The 18,525-nt window shown below is 41.9% G+C and overlaps 1 protein-coding gene across 1 annotated transcript in view; it reads left to right on the forward strand.

Moving 5' to 3' along the window:
* The window catches only part of ARSB (arylsulfatase B), a 185,170-nt gene extending 173,667 nt beyond the window's left edge, over positions 1–11,503 (forward strand). Inside the window, exons 7-8 of the mRNA XM_036914141.2 lie at positions 7,832–7,951; positions 8,739–11,503. Of these exons, the coding sequence (XP_036770036.1) occupies positions 7,832–7,951; positions 8,739–9,004 (386 nt within the window). The 3' untranslated portion in view covers positions 9,005–11,503. The remainder of the gene's footprint in view (positions 1–7,831; positions 7,952–8,738) is intronic.
* Positions 11,504–18,525: the final 7,022 nt, after the last annotated feature.

Here is an 18,525-nt window from a genome sequence, read left to right on the forward strand (position 1 = left end):
AAATAAACTCTAAGGAGCACATTTGAGACACATAATAAACTAATTAGCTACTTTAAAGAACTTTTAACTTAAGCACAAAAGTTGAGGGTAGTTATGCTAATTAAAATAAATCTCGCCTGTTCATTAAAAACATACCTGACAAGATTCCATCTTAGAAAATACCTTAACCACCAAATATCTGGAAAACCTGGGGGTGTTCCCCACTTAGCCCAAGTTCTGCTCTAAGTAAACATGCACATGCCATTAAAGCATGAAGATGCCATCATATAGCAAGCAGAATAAAATGAGTCAGTAGAGGTAAAATAGAAGTTTAAGCTGATCTTTGTAAATTACAAAAGTGATCAAAAACAAAGAAATCAGTGGAAATGAATAGCAGGTCACTCAACAGGGCAGAAAAGGGACTACATATACCCTGAAAGAAAAATTATAACTTCCACCATTAATGTTTTTTCCCCCTAACTTTGTTCGAACTCTGGAACATGAATGGGGGGACAAATATAAGTCATCTCCAAACCCAGACCAGAGATGAGGTGATTTGTTTTGTTTTGTTCTGGTATAATAATGACTTCTGCCTACTTTTCTCCTCTTTGTAAGGTCTTCACTAAAGATGATATAAAAGAAAAAACCTATATTAATACTGATAATAGCTAGCCTTCAGTAACAGTATTATCAGAATAATTACCTATTTCATAGAGCTATTGCAAAAATTAAATGAGTTAACATACATTAGAATACTTAACAATGTTTTATGTTTATAAGCATATTTTAGCAAATATTAGCTGTTATTACCTTTAATGCTGACAGTGTTGACAGTAGTCTTCCAGTGTATGAGCTAATATGCTAAGCACTGTATATGCCTTGTTCCACTTGATATTATTATACTAATTTTATAGATAGTAAATGGAGGCATGGGAAGTTAGGAAAGTTACCCAAGATGGCACAACTGGTAACAAAAACATTTATTGTGCACTTACCAAATGCTGGATATAGTGCTAATAAACATTTTCAATGTATTAGCCCACATTTAGGCCACACAGCAATCCTGTAAAATCAATGATATTATCCTCATTTTATAGATGAGGAAATCTAGGCCTAGGGACATCAGCTAACACCTGAGGTCACACAGCCACAGAGCAATGGAGCTGAGATCTGAACCCAAGCAATGTGGCTCCAGAAGTGCATGCTCTCTGTATTGCTATGCACTGTGGTCTTCTGAAGGTCAGGTGGGGGCCTTGACTTCCCTGGTGCCCTTATTTCCATCCCTAGAAATGCTTTCCTTCAGGGCCACATCGTCTTCATAAACCCCATTCTCCAGCTATGCCCAACTCATTATCTGGGAAACATTCTAGAAAGGAAGAGACCCAGACCCTCCCCTCCACCCTGCACTGATGCGTGGGACTCCTCACTACCCTGCTCGATTTTCTCTCAGCAGGAAAACTTTTCCACTGCACCCAACAACTTGAGAATACATAGATTTTTATTTTTTTAGGTGAGTAGAACATTGTATAGTTGACCATGTGCTGGGCCATAAAACAAGTGGAAAAACATTTCAAAGGATCTAAATCATGTTCTATACATCTGAAATGATTCTAGAAGTTAATTTTTTTAAATACATAGATATATTTTCTGATCATAATGGATTTAAACTGGAAATTAGTAACAAAAAGGATAACTAGAAAATTCTGAAATGTTTAGGTATTAAGTAATACACTTTCAAATAATCCATGAGTCAAAAAGGAAATCACAATGAAAATTAGAAAACATTTTGATCTGAATAATGAAGATGCATATTTAAAACTTGCATGATAAAAATAAATTGGTGCTTAGGTGAACCAACATTTATATATTAAATAAATAGATATGTGTGTGTGTGTGTACATATGTATATCATTAATGAAAAATGCTGAAAATCAATTATTTGAGAAATTATAAATAGAACAGCCAATTAAGCCCAAAGAAAATAGAGGGGAGGAAATAATAAAGAGAAAATATGAAATTAATGAAATAAGAAGCAGACATACAGAGTGGGCTTACAAGGTCAAAAGTTGGTTGTTAGAAAAATAAAATCTATTACATTCAGCAAAATTTATCGTGGGATAAAATGCATAAAGCACAAATTGCCAATACCAGGAATGAAAAGATAATACAGATGCTGCAGAAATTAAAAAGATAACAGAAGCAGAATTTGTATGAGCTAGATAAATTCCCAATAAAACACAAGTTATTAAAACTGAAAAAAAGGAGAAATAGAAGATCTGAAAGTCCTATGTTTGTTAAAGACATTAAGTCAATAATTAAGAACCTTCCCACAAAGAAAACTCTAGGCCAAGATGGTTTTACAAATTAACTCTTCCAAATATTTGAGGGTAACAGCCATCCTACACAAAATCCTCAGGGAATACTTCCCAATTCCTATTATAAGACCAATATCATGACTCAAAAACATGATGAGAATTTCAAGAAAAAGAATATAGAGCAATTTCTATCTTAAGCATAAGTGCAAAATCCCTAAGCAAAATGTGAATCCAGCAAATATAACGAATCATAAACAAAATAGAAATCCAATATATAAAAAGGATAAACATCATGACTAAAAGAGGTTTATTTCATAAATGCAAGGTTGATTTAGCATTTAAAAATCAATATATGTAAGTCATTATGTTAAAGGATAAAAGAGAATAATTATATTCTCAATGCAGAAAAAGTATATAATAAAATTTAACACCCATTTATGATAAAAATATAAACTCATGATAAATTGGGAATTGAGAGGATCTTCTTTAATTTCATAAACTATAATCACATATATTTCCTATTGCCATCATACTTAACAGTGAAATATTCAGTTTTTCCTCTGGAATTAGGAGTGAGATAGAAATTCTCACTATCCACTAATTTTATTCAAAATTATACTGAAGATTTTATCCAGTGTCATAGGTAAAGAAAAGACACTAAAAGATATAAAGATAATACAGGGAGAAACAAATGTCATTATTTATAGGTGACATGATAGCATGCATAGAAAATCCAAAGATTACAAAGGATTGGAATTAACTAGTGAATTTAGCAATGTCACTGGATATAATAAGGTCAATATGTAAAAAAGCCAACTGTATTTTTATATACTAACAACAGTCAGAATATGAAATATATTTTTAAATATCATTTATAATCATATCCAAAAAAATCAACGAACTAGGAGTAAACCTAAGAAAGATGTGTAAGACCATTGTGAGACAGGGACCATAAATGTAGTCAGAGTAGGGTGAGGGCCTCCGGAGGGGGCAGGGCAGGATATTTGCAGTCAGAGCAATGTAACTACATGCAAGGAAACCCCCCTGCTAAAACTCTATGTTAAACATTGAGCTCTAGAATCATTCTTCAGTGAAATCAGTTAATGTTCCCCAGATAAAGAGTAGCACATGTTTTATTATGCTAACCATTTATAATCATGTGTAAGATTCTCTTTAGCATACTAAAAGGCCCAGGCCTACCTGCTGTCTTTCCTCCTTCAGATCTGATGAAGTGATTTTGCAAACTGGGCAACTAATTTAGCAAGTAAGCCCAGGCATTAACAACACAGTAAAAGGCAGGAAGGATTCCACTTAAAGATAAGATTGCATTTTAATACCCAAGAAGTTAAGAAGTTAGAAATTCTTAACTTACTCTTTAGCAAACAATACCTCGGCCCACCTTGGGGGCTGAGCAGGTGGCCTTGTTTCATATGCTCCCAGACCAAGATGCTGGTATCTCAGGGAGAAATCATCAGAGGAAGTTGCTTGTGTTAAGTTAATTCTAAATATTCAGGGACCACTTAAGACCACACCCCTAAGTTTTTTCATGTTCTGGAAGAATCCTCAGCTGCCTATAAAACCCCCTAGACAACGCACCACTACAGACTCTCTTGTCCCCTCCTGGCGTGAGCCGGGAGCTCTGCCCTTTCACTTTATTTCTAAATAAAAGCCTGTACCTTGCTCTCCTACCTTGACTGTTTGTGAAGCTCATTCTTCGGCTCCGCAAACAAGAACCCCGGCATCAATTGCACAGAATATCATAAAACATTATTAAGAGAAAATTTGGGGATCCACCATACTCATGAATTGTCTCAACATTTTAAGACACAAATACCCCCTAATTGATCCTTGGTCAATAATATCCTAGTAAGTATTCCAGCAGCTAGTTTGTAAAACACGATAGGCTGCTCCTAAAATTTATACTGAATGTAAAAGCCCAAAAAAGATTAAATCAATCTGGAAGAACAACAAAGTTGGAGACTTACTCTATCAGATCGAAGAGCTTATTATAAATCTACAGTAATTAAGACAGTGTGGTATTAGCACAATGATAGATGGATAGATCAGGGGGACAGAATAGAAACTCTAAAGCTGGGCTGTCCAATGCAGTAGCTACTGGCTACATGTGGCAGTTTAAGTCTAAATTAATTAAAATTCAGTTCCTCAGTTGTGCTAGCCACATTTCATATGCTCAATAGCCACATGTGGCTAGTGGCTACTGCATTGGATAGCCAGATATAGAACATTTCCACCACTGCAGAAAGTTCCACTGGACAAGCTGCTCTAGAGACAGACTAACCACATATGGAAATCAGATGTTTGATAAAGGTATCACTTTAGATGAATAGAAAAGAAGAGTCTTTTCAATAAATTGTGCCTGGTCAGATGATAGCCATATTTGAAAAATCAATCTTGATTCCCACCTCACTTCATGCACAGAAATTAATTCCTGGTGGGTTCTGAATCTAAATTTGAGAGGTGGTGGAATTTTCATAGGATGGAAAACCATCCAGGAATGAAAATGAATGAAGTGCAGGAACAGGCCAAACCTCAAGGCCAAGGGTGGAACTCACAAACATTATGTTGATCAGATGGAGCCAGGAATAAAAGAGCATGTGCTACATGGTTTCCATTCGAAGTTTAAAAGCACACAAAAATAATCTCAACTGTTTGAAGTTAGGATAGCAGTGACCTTGAGGTGGATAATAATTGGAGGCTACCTGCATGGGCTTCTGAAATCCTAGCAATGCTCTGTTTCTTGAGTGGGCTAGTGTATATAGGGAAGAGTCCACTCTTCAAGCATGACTTGTACACTTTTCTCTTTGGATGTTATTTTAAAACGTTTTTTAAAGCAACCCTGTATTGACATGAAAGAACTCTCACTAACTGAACAATTTTTTAAAAAAAAGAAAAATATTGTCTCTAAAACTTTTAGATAGGTGAAAGTTTTAATTCTGAAAATATCAGGCAATATATATGGAGAAATGGGGACATCAGCAGTAGGAGGGCCAACAGGTAAATGTTATAAAGTTGGAAATGTGTGCACCTTGCAAATGGAGAGTTCTACCTCCAGACACATATTCCCAGAAAAACTCTTGCATATGTGCACAAGGAGATGTGCACACAGTGTTCAGTGCAGGAGAGTTTATATTAGAAAAAAATTAAAGTAACTACATGCCTATCAACATGGGAATGGATAAGTAAAATATGGTTTTTCATATAGTGAAATATTAAATAGTTAAAAGGAATATGTAAATACATATATAAGATCACAGAGCTCTAACAATACTGTCATGGATGAAAAAGCAAATTGTAGAATGCGTACATCATAAACACACACGTACATTTTAAAAGTATACAACAGGATGATATATTATTCCTTGACAGTGAGATGTGCTACTTATTTTGAAAAGACTGAAGGATCCACTGTACACTGAAGTCATGATAGGTGCCTCTGGGGAGTGGATAAAGGGACTGGGATTGATGATGGAGACAAAAGACTGCCACTTCATTGTCCTTTTTCCTTTATTTAAAAAAACAAATATGAAAAAATGTTAACATCTGTTCATTCTGGGTGACAGCTCAGAGGGTGTTAGTTATATTTTTCTTTTTAATTTTCTCTTTGCTTAATTACTCAAAATGAAAAAAAGTTGAGACAACAGCATTTTTCACCATTTAGTTTTAAACGTATTTATTGTTTAGGTTTGTTCCTGTTTGTTTTAAGGAAAAAAATGTATATAAATATAGCTGAGATAGCTAAATTTCCTTTTTTGTTTATGTTCACAAAGTGTGCTTGTTGTATTTAACGTTCTTGGTATCAAAATAATGGCCTTTATACAAACTTGTGAGGAGTAAGCCACGAGGCCTCCCAGTTCTACCATGGCCTGTGTATTAAGAATGCATTTCCTATGATAGCCATCCTCACTGCCCTTGATCACTAGAAGCCTCCGTTTGTATCAGAGCCAAAATAACAAGCAATGGAGAAACAAGAAGTCAAACAGATTTTCTCTTTGAGGCTAACGATTTGTCGGTGTGTGATTTTGTTAAGAGTGAGGACAGAAACCACAATGTTATTGGCTCCATCTTCCGTATGGCTCTCCAGCGTCATGTCCAAATACTGACAAAGGACTAGACACTGCCTTTCTACTCCCTCCTGCTTTACACCCTGAGCAGCACACTCGTCTGGCTCTGGCAGGCTGGGGACGCTCTCAAAGTCCTTCAGCAGGTGGGGACCGCAGCACTGACCTTGGCGGTGGAGAGCACCTTTCCCAGACACATCGCACCCTAGCTCTTGCTCATTGGGCCAGTCACCTGGCAGCCTTTAGTGCCAGTATGTTCACAGCCCCCAAGGTGATGGCTGTGAACATATTTGAAAAGTGCTCAAATACATATGGACTTAAAACAGACTGAACATTATACAGTTAGGCCCTAGGTGAGGCTTTTGAACAGGAAGGAGTGAGGTGAGGGACCGCCGTGCGATGCCCTCATGGATCCTCACCATAAGCAGGTCAGAGAAAGAGGTATCCAAAAGAAGGAACTGAGTGTGCTCAGTTCAGACCCTTTTGTCTAATGTGGGGGCTGGCCTGTCCCCGGTCTGCTGGAAGCACTCTGCTCTGCTCTCAGCTGTGCTCTCTGAGGGTGCCCCATGGGTGTCCCGCAGTATCAGTGATGGGTGGTCTAGCCTTTTTAAGTTATGGGTCAGTTACTAGCAAGGCTTCTCTGCCACAGATCTGAAGCCGTGTTCTGTCCAGTCAACTATCAGTAAGAAAAGCAATATTTTTAGTTCCATCTGTTTGGGTTCTACCTTTCAGTTGGTTCCAAACTCAAGAGGACAGAGGGGGTAAGAATAATTTTTAATTATTCCCATCAAAAACCTAATGATCAATTAATATAATGAATTTATCAAGATGATAAATCAATGTAATCCATGATAACAGCCAATAATTTGCATACCAAATCCATTCTTACACCCATAATTATCCTGTCTGATAGTTAAGTGAGCATTGATCAGTTACTCTTAGATTTCATAAGTGTGGTAAAAAAAAAATACATGTACTATTTATCATGGCATGCTTGAACTCTCATAGCTTGAGATACACTCCATTAAAATGTGCATTTTATAATGTATTATTTTATCTACATAGGTATAAGTATACACAAAAATGTACTTAATTCAATCATTTGGCAGCAAAACAAACAAAACAGAAACCCAGTAAAAACAACCCCTCCTGCTGTAACAGAACACTGTTCTGCATATGGCCAGCTGTTCATTGGCAGAACATAGTGATTTTAAGGATGAATTAGTGTTCTAATCTCATTGGGATTTCCTCTATATTTGTGGTGGTTTAAGACTGACATGTAATGTAACTGTAGCTTTCTGTTTATATTTAGTAGAAGATTCATTTCTGTGGCTGGATACACATTTACACTCCAGCATTGAATAAAAGCTACTGTTCTGCAAGAAGGATAGTAAATGTTGGTTATAACAACACATCCCACTAACAATGATCTATTTCTTCCAAACTGTTTCTTTCTAGGTCCTGGGAAAAGCATAGCTCCAGCAAAGGATTCTTCTTATCCCGAATATTCAATGTTCAACACATCTGTCCATGCTGCAATTAGACACAGGAACTGGAAACTGCTCACGGGATACCCAGGTAGAATGTGTAGCATTTCCCACCAGAACATCAAAGAAAACTGTACCAAAGTAACAACTGCCTTTTGCCAAACATATCTCTGGGGCTGCTGAATTAGGAGGAGTGGTATGATCTACTGGTCTTGACCCCCCCAAAAAATGGGGGAATTGTAGGCAGGTTGGGGGCATGGGGGGAGGGGTGATGGGAATGAAAGGAAGAAATGCCACTGTAACACTTCATGGAAAACAGTGATTCCTGATATGTGGCTAAAGCACAGCACATCCAGCTGGCAAAGAGACTCTAACAGCTACATCCTCAACCAATTGTGTAGCTCACTACGGGAGGAAATTGCCTTCCACGAGCACATTTTATAAAAGTGACATCTTTTAAATACTTTGTAAATATGTTGTATGATGGTCAAGACTGTGATGCAGGGAAGCAGTGTTTATGATGAGGGCATTCTTGACATTTGCGGCAAGATGATTCTTCATTGTTTGGACAGTCCCATGTGTTGCGAGACATTTTAGCATCCTTGGCTCATGACCACTAAACGGCCAGTAGCACCTCCTTAAGTCACTGCGACAACTAGAAATCACACACACGCACACACACATGCACACACCCACATTCTTGGGTGCCCCTGGTTGTGAAGCAGTGAGATAGATCTAGACACAGCATCAAGGGCAGCTTCTTTTTCACACGTCCAATGCCTGTAACCCAGGTCAGCCTTGTTCCCCCAACTCCTTCCTCAAAGTGAGCACCTGCCTACAATGTTTCTCCCCAGTAAACTGTTGTATTCCTTTGCCAGGCTGCGGCTACTGGTTCCCTCCACCGTCTCATTACAATGTTTCTGAGATACCCTCCTCAGACCCACCAACCAAGACCCTCTGGCTCTTTGATATTGATAAGGATCCAGAAGAAAGACGGGACCTGTCAAGAGACTATCCCCATGTCGTCAAGCAGCTCCTTTCCCGCCTGCAGTTCTACCACAAGCACTCAGTGCCAGTGCACTTCCCTGCACAGGATCCCCGCTGCGACCCCAAAAGCACAGGGGCGTGGGGCCCTTGGGTGTAGGATCTCAGGCAGCCTGGGCCAGCCAGATTGCCTGTTGCAAGTTGGACTCCAGGTCTTTATTCGTGTGGCTCTTGTCTCATTCGTTCTCCCAGTCTGGGTTCACCCAGGCCTTTTCTTGCACCTAAACCACACTGAGGTGTTCAATTTCAACCCTTAGGGCATTTAAGAAGCTGATAAAATCTGGAATATTCCTGCTGTTGGCTGGGGCATGTGTCTAGAGGAGAGGGTGACTGGGTTCACCCCTTTTTCCTGAGCTCTGGGACAGCTGGGAACTTGACTTGAAGTAGGACTTCCCACTGAGTCCTGGAGGCTGAAGCAGCTGGCCCTTTTTGCCTCACAAGTCAGATGTTAGATTTCATTCTGCCAATAGCCCGGTTTTATTGGTGTGACTCATAATTCTTGTTACAAATATAGGGAGCAGAGCATTTTTAATGGTTCTGTTGGCCAGGGTTTCTCCCGTCTGTGAGAGACCACATGCATCATCCCCTTAGCTCAGCCTGCCCTCGCTCGGCCATCACTCTTCCCACCAGGGAGCATCTGGTCCATTTCATTATGGAGAGCAGCATGGCAATATGCCTTCTCCTTGGTTTTGGTTTTTACAGTAAAGAAATGCGTTTTTATCCCCAACTGTTTTTCCAGCCATTGCTCATACTTGTGTAGCCTTCCTGGTTTCCCCTATTCCACTGTTGTTCTTTTCCTAACCTCCGTTTTGATGCAGGCGTCCTGTGCCTGAGAAGGCTGCTTTGCCTCTCACTCTGAGCACCACTGGTTCTTGGAACACTGCTGAGCCCTGCCTTCCTTTTGCCCCTGACACCGAAGCTGGAGCCCTGCCCGAAGAACGTGGTCAAGTCTGGCTCTGTGAACATGCTCATGGGGGACAAAGGGGCCAGGGTGCCTGATGCTGGGTCTGGTCATATGCTTGATGAGGTTCTTTCTAAGTTTCAGGGAGTTTATGATCATGGTTGTAGCTTTTTCTCATAGTACATTAAGAGTTGCACAGTTATTCCCTAGTAGTGAGGAGAAACTCCAGGAGAGAATAATTTTGTCCTGAGATGGTAGAAGTGGGCAGCTTGAAAGGAAATGGCCAGCATCTGGGGTGAAGCAAGGTAGCCCACATTTTTCTTATTCTCTCCATTTTACTGCTTGTATTGAGGTTCTGGATTGGGGAAAGAGGACACACAGTTGAACCTCCAGCTCTTTCTGTCCCACAAACATCCTACCAACATGGATCAGTCCACATTAGCTCCAAAGAGTGTCAAACTCAGAGAAATATATGCAAAAACCCTACTCTTTCTTGCATTAGCTCCACTGCTTCATTCACTGCTTGTCACTAATGCCTGGATCAGTGCCTGACAGATAGAAGGCACTCAATGCATTTTTTAAAATAAATGAATGAATGAACAAAACAGCAAATGAGAAAGTCTTACCCCATGAAAGATGCTACTCCAGTGTTTTAAAGCTGCCCTCCTCGGGAGGAGCAGAGCCTGCATACTCACAGTCATAGGACACTCCATAGTAAAGTTGTAATGTCCTCTCCAGGGGGAAAAGGGTGAAATATGCCTACCAAAGGTAATCCTTTGCCAGTAATCTTCAGTTCTGTTCTTCATAGGACCAAATCATATGATGTCCTTATATAGCCATCTTCAGTAGAAATATTTTCTGTCACTACTAACTTGTATTAAAATAAGAGAATTGGAAGGAACCAGTGCTAAAACTAATGACAGCTATCACCAACCTTTACCACATTCGTAGGTTAACAAACAGCTGGCCACAGTGCTGTCACTTCTCCCTCCCAAGCCTGTGGCAGAAACTGTGAACTACCTGAGCCCCGATGTTCCTCTTCCAATCCCATGGCTGCAGGTAGCTGCAGGCACTACTACTCTAAGATTGGAGGCCATCGCCACATGCCACCTGTTTGCTCCCCTGTGCTCTACAACTGTCCCCAATTCCAGTTCCTTGACCACATGTACAATGTAGGTGTTCTGCACTCAGTGGCTTTAAAAGGAGTTTTAAAAACTAATTTCTTGTAAAACTTTTGAGATTTTATTTTATCCATAATAGAATGTATCTCATTAGACTTTCTTATTCTGTATAAGAATGTGAACAGATTCATAGGTTGTTATTAGAAGTATTAATATTATTTCTTTCCAAATTTGTTTACCTTTAAGAAGGGTTTTACTTACTTGTTTTTCTTTGTTATCACATGATTGTCCCAGATTTGGGGGACAAAAAATTAATTTTACCTTTTAAAATGTGTCAGCTGTGATTATGGGGTTTCCATTAGGGTGATGAAAAATTCTGGCACTAGATACTGTTGATGTTTGTACAACATCATGAATGTACTTAATGCCTCTGAATTGTATGCTTTAAAGTGGTGAAAGTGATCAATGTTATATTTTTTTCACAATTTTAAAAATGTTTTGGCCAATTTTATGCTATGTAAATTATATATCAACAAAGCAAATAAATATAACAAAAGATCAGAACTAAAAAAGAAAATCGTGTCAGTCGTTGCCCCAAGCATGTAACCTACAATACAATATTGGAGGGAGGTCTAGAGAGGTTAGGAGAAGTGATAATGAGACAATGTTTTTGTTTTCTTTTGCTGCATAACAAATTAACCAAAAGGATTCACACCATGTATTAGTGCTGGGGGGAGAGGTGGAAAGACCAGGATATGGTACAAAGGAAACTACAGGTTTGTCCTCTGCCCCTAAAAGGCTTACAATTGAATTCTGTGGTACCAAGTTCTTTCCAGCTTAACAGTTTTTAAGAACATTCCAGCCAACACTAACTATATTGAAGTGGTTATTATCCTTCCCAGTCACCACTTAAGTTTAAAATCATTTTTTTGTCAAAGTAGAGAATAGCCACAGCTGGTGGAGGTAGGTTAATTTCCAGGCTGCTGAAAGTACACTGCTCAGCCTGGCCACACCCTTACCGATTACTGAAAGCAGGTAGGTTTCAGTATACAGGTACAGCATACAGGTACCTGCCACATCTCTTTCACCTTTGCCCTGTTGCCATGGGAGCCACCCACCAGACGGCACAAAGCAGAGGAGGAAGGCTGGATTCAGACTGCTCAGGACCTGGCTTCAGGGCTTTGTGACAGTCAGGGTCCTGGAGGGGCAATTTAATTATCAAACTAATTCACCCTAGTAGCCAATCATTGGGCTTAAGATATTTCATTTAGTAACCTTTATTATCCATCTGATAATGGAGATAATACATATCACCATAATAAGAATTTTAGAAATTATAGAAAACACAAAAGGGAAAGTTGAACAATCCATGAGACAGCCACCATTAACATTCTTTATACCCCTTTAAGAAAGTAATTAAGTAGCCTGCTTCCCAGATTGGTTTTCAAATTCCACTGTGCCTAGCTGAACCCTCATTAGAAACTCAAGATGATAGATAAATTAAATGTCACCTCTTTTGGAAATCTTCATTTTAATTCCATTAATGAATTATAGATCTTTCCAGGATTTTTACTTTAAATGGGCACAATTTCACACACACACACACACACACACACACACACACACACACACACACACACACACACACACACACACACACACACACAGTCTCTCTGTCTCTTTCCCTCCCTCCCTCTCTACCTCTCCCTCCCTGTCTTCTCTCTCTCTTTTTGCCTTTTTCTTCTCTCTCTCTCTCTTTATGAATATTTTCTTCTCTTCCATGGGCCTCAAGAGGGGAGCCTGGACCCAGAGGGCCAGCCTATGATCAATCAAATCAGCAGGTAAGCCCCAGCCTCTTGTTCAGACCAGAGTCCTACAGCCTGGGACAGAGAGGATAAGCATATACACACCTCCCCTCATCAGGTAAATGGGACTTACTGAACTTCTATTTACATTAAATGGATCACAGCTGGGATTGCCATTTACGACAGCTGTTTTGTAGCTGAGATCATTCAAGTCAGCGCACGGGGGAGGGGGGTGGCAAGGTGGGAGGGTGCATCAGATCAGACCCGCTCCCAGGAAGCTCACCAACCAGGAAGCCCAGCAGACAGGAGGAGGCAGTCCCAGGACAGGGCCTGAGGCAGAGGTGAGGTGGAGCTGGCTCCTGAGGCAGGAAATGCAGTTTAATGCTGGATAAGAGAATTCATTTTACCTTAATTTTTGCCTTTTGTTTGTACACCTGTAGAGAAAGTGAAAGCTCCTGTGGCCAGGATTCTCACCTGACCGTGGTCAGCTTGCTCACTCCACATGTGTGGGCAATATGTTGTTATTGACTCTATATAATAAAGAGCTCCGCCCCACGCTCTGGGCTGCACGGCTGCAGGAGGACAGAGGCTGGAGGGGTGACAGCACCCAGGACAGAGAAAGATGGCTGCGGGGGTGGAGAGGCCTGGATGCAGGGCCCGGCTTGCTGCCTGCAGACTCGCTCTGAGTGGACAGGATTCTAGTGACTGACCTGCCACCGTGGGAATAAAGTTGGGTATAACCCTTTCACCCTAAGAATGTTCCATTGTCATTTTTCAGTCTTACTGAATCACAAGTGAACTTGCCCGGGGCTGAAACCCATTGGCGAGACACCACCATTGAAAGCAGTAAGTTCTTTCTGTATGAACTATTTTTTAAAGTTATTTTTTAAAGTTGATTAGAGGATCCTCTGAATCTGTTAGAGAAGCAGCTGGTTCGATTTGAAAATGTTACTTGTGGGGAACTTCACAAAGCAGACAACTGGTTTTTCTTGGTTCTCAAGCCAGAGCTTGAACACAAGTGTTTGGGTTTCGTGTGCACAGGCAATGGAAGTACATGGACCAGCAATCCCCAAAGCTCCTCCAGCCCCACTCAGACCTCTGTGCTCACATGGGCCCTTCCACTGCTGGGAGCCTTAAATTTACATTGTATACTAGAACAAGTAATTTAAAGCAGTGCTTTTTATCACCATGGTAGAGGGAAAGCCTGTGTCATTGGTGATCATAAAATACACACAGTGGCTACAAATTGCTCTTAAAGTTGGGCTAGGAACTGTTTCTGGCCTGGAAGGAAGGGGAATGGAGAATGAATAACCTTTTCATCGAGTGATTCAGTGTCACCAGTGCCAAGCCCGTGACTTGGCAACACTGGCGTGGAGATGAAGCTCCCTGAGGGCAGCCATGCTCGCCTTCAGTGTGTGTACCGGTCTGATGGGGTGCTGGGTGGTGCCTGTTGGGACTGGTAGCCTTGCTTCTGGATGCGCTGCTGTCCCCGCTGGCTGCTGTCTCCTCCAGTAAGAGCACAGCCGCACTTTTCTCCTGACAGTTTGCTTGTGTGCCTGGAAACCCTGAAGCAGAGGAAGCATTCTGAATGGGTTATTAAATGTATAAACACAAGAAGACACCAACATGCACGTCCTCTGAAATACGGTAGAAAAACGACAGAGAATCCAACCAAGGGAAGGGGCCCAGAAAACCAATAAACAAGTGGGTGGAGATGCAACATACAGAGATGAAATGTTTGAAGAAATAAACACAGAGGAGGAAGAAAAGAGACAGCACTGGAGTTTCTTGGGTTACAAAGTTCCCTGAGCCTTAATCTTCATGACTGTAATCTGTGGTCTCTGATTATAAGGCCAGCCTCCCAGGAGGCTCAGTGTCACAAATGCCTAGAGATGGCTTGTGCTCTGCCTCGCCAGCCAGCTCACATGCCCTAAGTGCCACGTGGGCTCATCTGACCCAAGTTCACATAATCTCTTTGGATGCTGTGATTTAGCCCCTCAGGTGTGCCATATTTTGCCAATTGTAGGAGCAAGGCAAGGAATTAACCTTTATTGAGGACATGCTACACAGTTTGACTTTTATAATGGCTACCTGACTCCTCCCAATACTTACTCCTTAGGTAAATGTTTTCACCATTTCAGAAATTGTTTGGCATGAAGTCACACAGTCAGTTGAATTGGAGTTAGAACCCAGGGTGCTCTTAAAACCTCTTCCACTCTACTCTGTTCCCAGACAACCTGTAGTCTTTGGTTTCTTTCCCTTCCCTTTGTCCTGTGCCTTTGAAGACAGAAGATCATTTGTAGGAAGTCCTGTTCTTACAGCTTAGGGTGCAGAGAGCCTCTGAGTAGTGATAGCCAAAGCCAGAGGGAAGAACATCCTCCTGGTAGACGGCCTGGAAGGAGTGGGGCGGGCAAGCCAGGGAGACAGTTTAGCCAAGAAGTAACGGCAGCTAGAGACCCTGGGAAGTAGGAGGACAGGAGCTAATTAGAGGCTTAGAAAATAAAACATTTGAAAGAGGTTGGGATTACTTGGCCTGGAAAGGAAGCTCTTTAATGTTTTTCGTGTATTTCACAGAACAATCGCCTTCCCACATGCAGCTCACAAAAGCTATTACAGCCATCCAGTGAACACACAGCCCAAACTGACAGGGATGCTGCCTGAGGAGAGAGGTGAGCCTCACCAGGTTCTTCAGCACACTGCGCGGGGCTGGCCTGAAAATGGCATTTAGTGTCTTACCTTGTTCTGTGACTGGTGGGCATCAACCAGTCTTTAATCTTTAGGTACAATTAGTTACCATCTTTGCTGAATTCTGGAGAAGGTGGTTCCTATTAGCAAGGCTGGCTGCTCTTCTCTACCAAGTCAATCAGACCTCATTCCCCCTTTGTGTTCAGGGCTCTGAGGTGAAAAGCAGTGAACACTTAATATATAGGGTGTTTCTTAACATGCTGTTTGTAATGATGTCTCTTTGGGGATCAGGAAGGAAGAAGGGAATGCAGTAGGCAGCCTGTATATGAGGACTTTCTTCTAGGAGTATTGCTTTGTGGGGGTGTCTCTTTGAAAAGAAACAAATCAGGATGATGTTTAGGTTTAAATGTTATGTTATGAATGTTAGGTTTAAAATGGCATGTTTAGGTTTAAATATTATGTAAATTAGAGAGTTCTGCTTTGGTCAACAGGACCTGGTTAGAGAAACATTTTGATTTCTATAGTTAGTTAAATATTGTTGCCTTAAGTACAAAGTTAAGTTGCCTGAGCCATAGTAATTATGCCCGTAATTCCTCTTACCGGTTGGGAAGGAAAACTGTCAGTGAGCTTTGATCCCCTGCCTCTCTCACAGCATCTGGCGTGTCTGCTCCTGAAGGCAGGATCCCTTCTGGCACCGTGGCAGGGCTGGGCTGCTGGGGGGCGCCTGCACCAAGGCGTTCCAGTGATTGCTCCTGCACGAACCACCTAGCGACCAAGAGGGCTGCGCCAAGGTGTAGCTGACCCATCCCCAGACCAGGAGATATAGCCTGTCTTGGGCCCAGGATGGCAGGGTTGCAATGTGAGCTGGTGGTGCCATTAGCCTCTCCTCTTTTGTCATAAGGATTTATGCACACCACCATCAGTGAATAGAAATTGACCTTACTTTTATCAGTACTTTTTATTTTACGATTTTAAAATTCTTGCTGGTTTGGCAGGTTTTAAAATGTTACCTTACTTTGTGCTTCTTTCAGTAGCAGAGGATTGGACTTTTCCATATAGTATTGGCCTCTATGGCTCTTTCTTGAGTGGCCTGATCAGCCTGTCCTTCTTCCCCGAGCTCACTGGCCCTGTCCTGGAGGGAGTGGGAAGGAGGGGACAGGAGCCCCCCTGAGAGGACAAAGCAAGGGAAAGCCAGCCTTTGTTGGGCCCCGAGCTGTCATCGCGGTGGGGCTCCTGGTCCTCCTGGTCAGGGTGCTGCATGTCGACTGGTCTTTGCGTCTGCTTTATGTTCAGTCTTTGGAATTGTGTCAGGAGGCAGGGTGGACAAGGAATGAGCTAGATCCTTCTCCTTTCTTAGGGTCAGAGCCAAATGGAGACTTGTGAGCCCCCTGGGAAGGCTAGTAATTTAGTGCTCCTTCAAAGTGACATTCTTTTAATATTGGAATAGGGGCCCCCCAGGGGCAGGGGGACTGTCCAGTCACTCCTCTGTGACCCCAAGCTTGGCAAGTCTGGCACCAGAAATACCCACACTTGGCAAAACAAAAGTCCTGCAAGTAACTGACAGGCCTCCAGGCAGTTGAACAGCCATTTGTTTCTTACTCACCTCGGGGTGAGCTCACCCCCGAGGACCGTGCCCCACCCAACGCCACACGCGAGGAGCTCTGGTGGCCGCAGCTGTCTCCCTGGTGGCAGTGCCTTCGCACCTTCAGACGCTTGCCCACTGGCCGGCCCAGCCCGAGTCTGGGTTTATCCTGAGGAGACGCCTGAAGCCCCTTACCTCCGAGGGGGCCTTGGTGGAGGAGGTCATCGCCCTTTGTGGAAGCAACGTATTAGAGCTGGAAACTTTCCTTCAATTTTTATCTCTTCCTTTTCCCATATGAATAACCCCAATGCCTTTTGTCTGACTTTGTGCGCTTCCTTTAGCTCTTCAGTCTGCCGGCACTCGGGTGATTCCAGGCCCTCACACAGACTAGTCCCTTAGCATAGTTTCTTCTTCTCTTTCCTCTTTGCTGGACTAGCTCAGCTTTCTGGTCTCAACTCACAGGTCCCTTTGTTTGCCTAGGAAGGTGTTCTTAGCCCTGCTGAACTGGAGTGATGCTCCTGACCCGCACACCTCCTTTGAGTGTGCACATCCCTTTGTATTGTGACTCACATAGATATGTCTGTCTTCCCCACCAGGCAGAAGGCTGGTGTCTGGTTTATTTAATGGAATATCTTTGTCTCAGAGAATAGTGCTTGGCACTTAGACAATATTAGCTAAATGAATGTTCCATTTGTTGAATTCAAAGGACCTAACCACCTTCTGTATTCAGGATGACATTGTAGTCCTGATTTCAGAGTCTGACCCTTGTTCCCGATCCTTTCATATCCTACCTGCAGACCGTGTTTCCTCGGCCTGACGGCAGCATCACACTCTTGCCTGCTCTGGGAACTGTGTTTCTAGAGTGTTGGCTATCTTCAAAGGGCTTTATCTGTATCAGCTGGAAGGACCTCAGTGCCTTTGGCAAATCCCAGTGACAATTACACTATCCAGACTCCTCAGGCAGGTTTTGTTTACTTTGGGATCCCCTCCAAGACATCAGCTGATGGCTTCAAACACTTTTTATGGTCTCAGATTTAGACAGTCTCAAAATTTCCCCCTCGTCTTCCAATCCTTCCCTGAGACTTTTTCCCCTCCATTTGTTCAAGCTTTATTACAAATGCTTTCCCATGCAAAACTTACCCAGTAGAGAACTGGCTTCATAGCTTATACCTAATGCTGAGATAAGTCTTGCAAATGTCAAGGACTTGCTGCAAAGGACAGATGGTGTTTTCCTGATGCTCTTTAGTTTTCAGTCTGTATTTACAGAGGCTCTTCTCCTTCCATAAGGTGAGAGTGGGTGGTTTGTTTTGTTTTGTTTCTTTGGTGTAGATACAATAGAGATAAAATACTGGTTTTCTTAAGGAAAGAGGAGTTGAAAAACTTTCAGGCAGAGGGCTGGAGTTAATATACAGCTCTGTCACCTCGGTACAGATAGGATAGCACGAATCTTGATGAGAAGTGTAAGGCACAGATGTATTTAATACAACACACATTTACATTTGTTGAGCATCTACTGTGTATGCCAGT

This window comes from Manis pentadactyla, chromosome 2, assembly GCF_030020395.1.
Source record: "Manis pentadactyla isolate mManPen7 chromosome 2, mManPen7.hap1, whole genome shotgun sequence".
NCBI classification, from domain to species: domain Eukaryota; kingdom Metazoa; phylum Chordata; class Mammalia; order Pholidota; family Manidae; genus Manis; species Manis pentadactyla.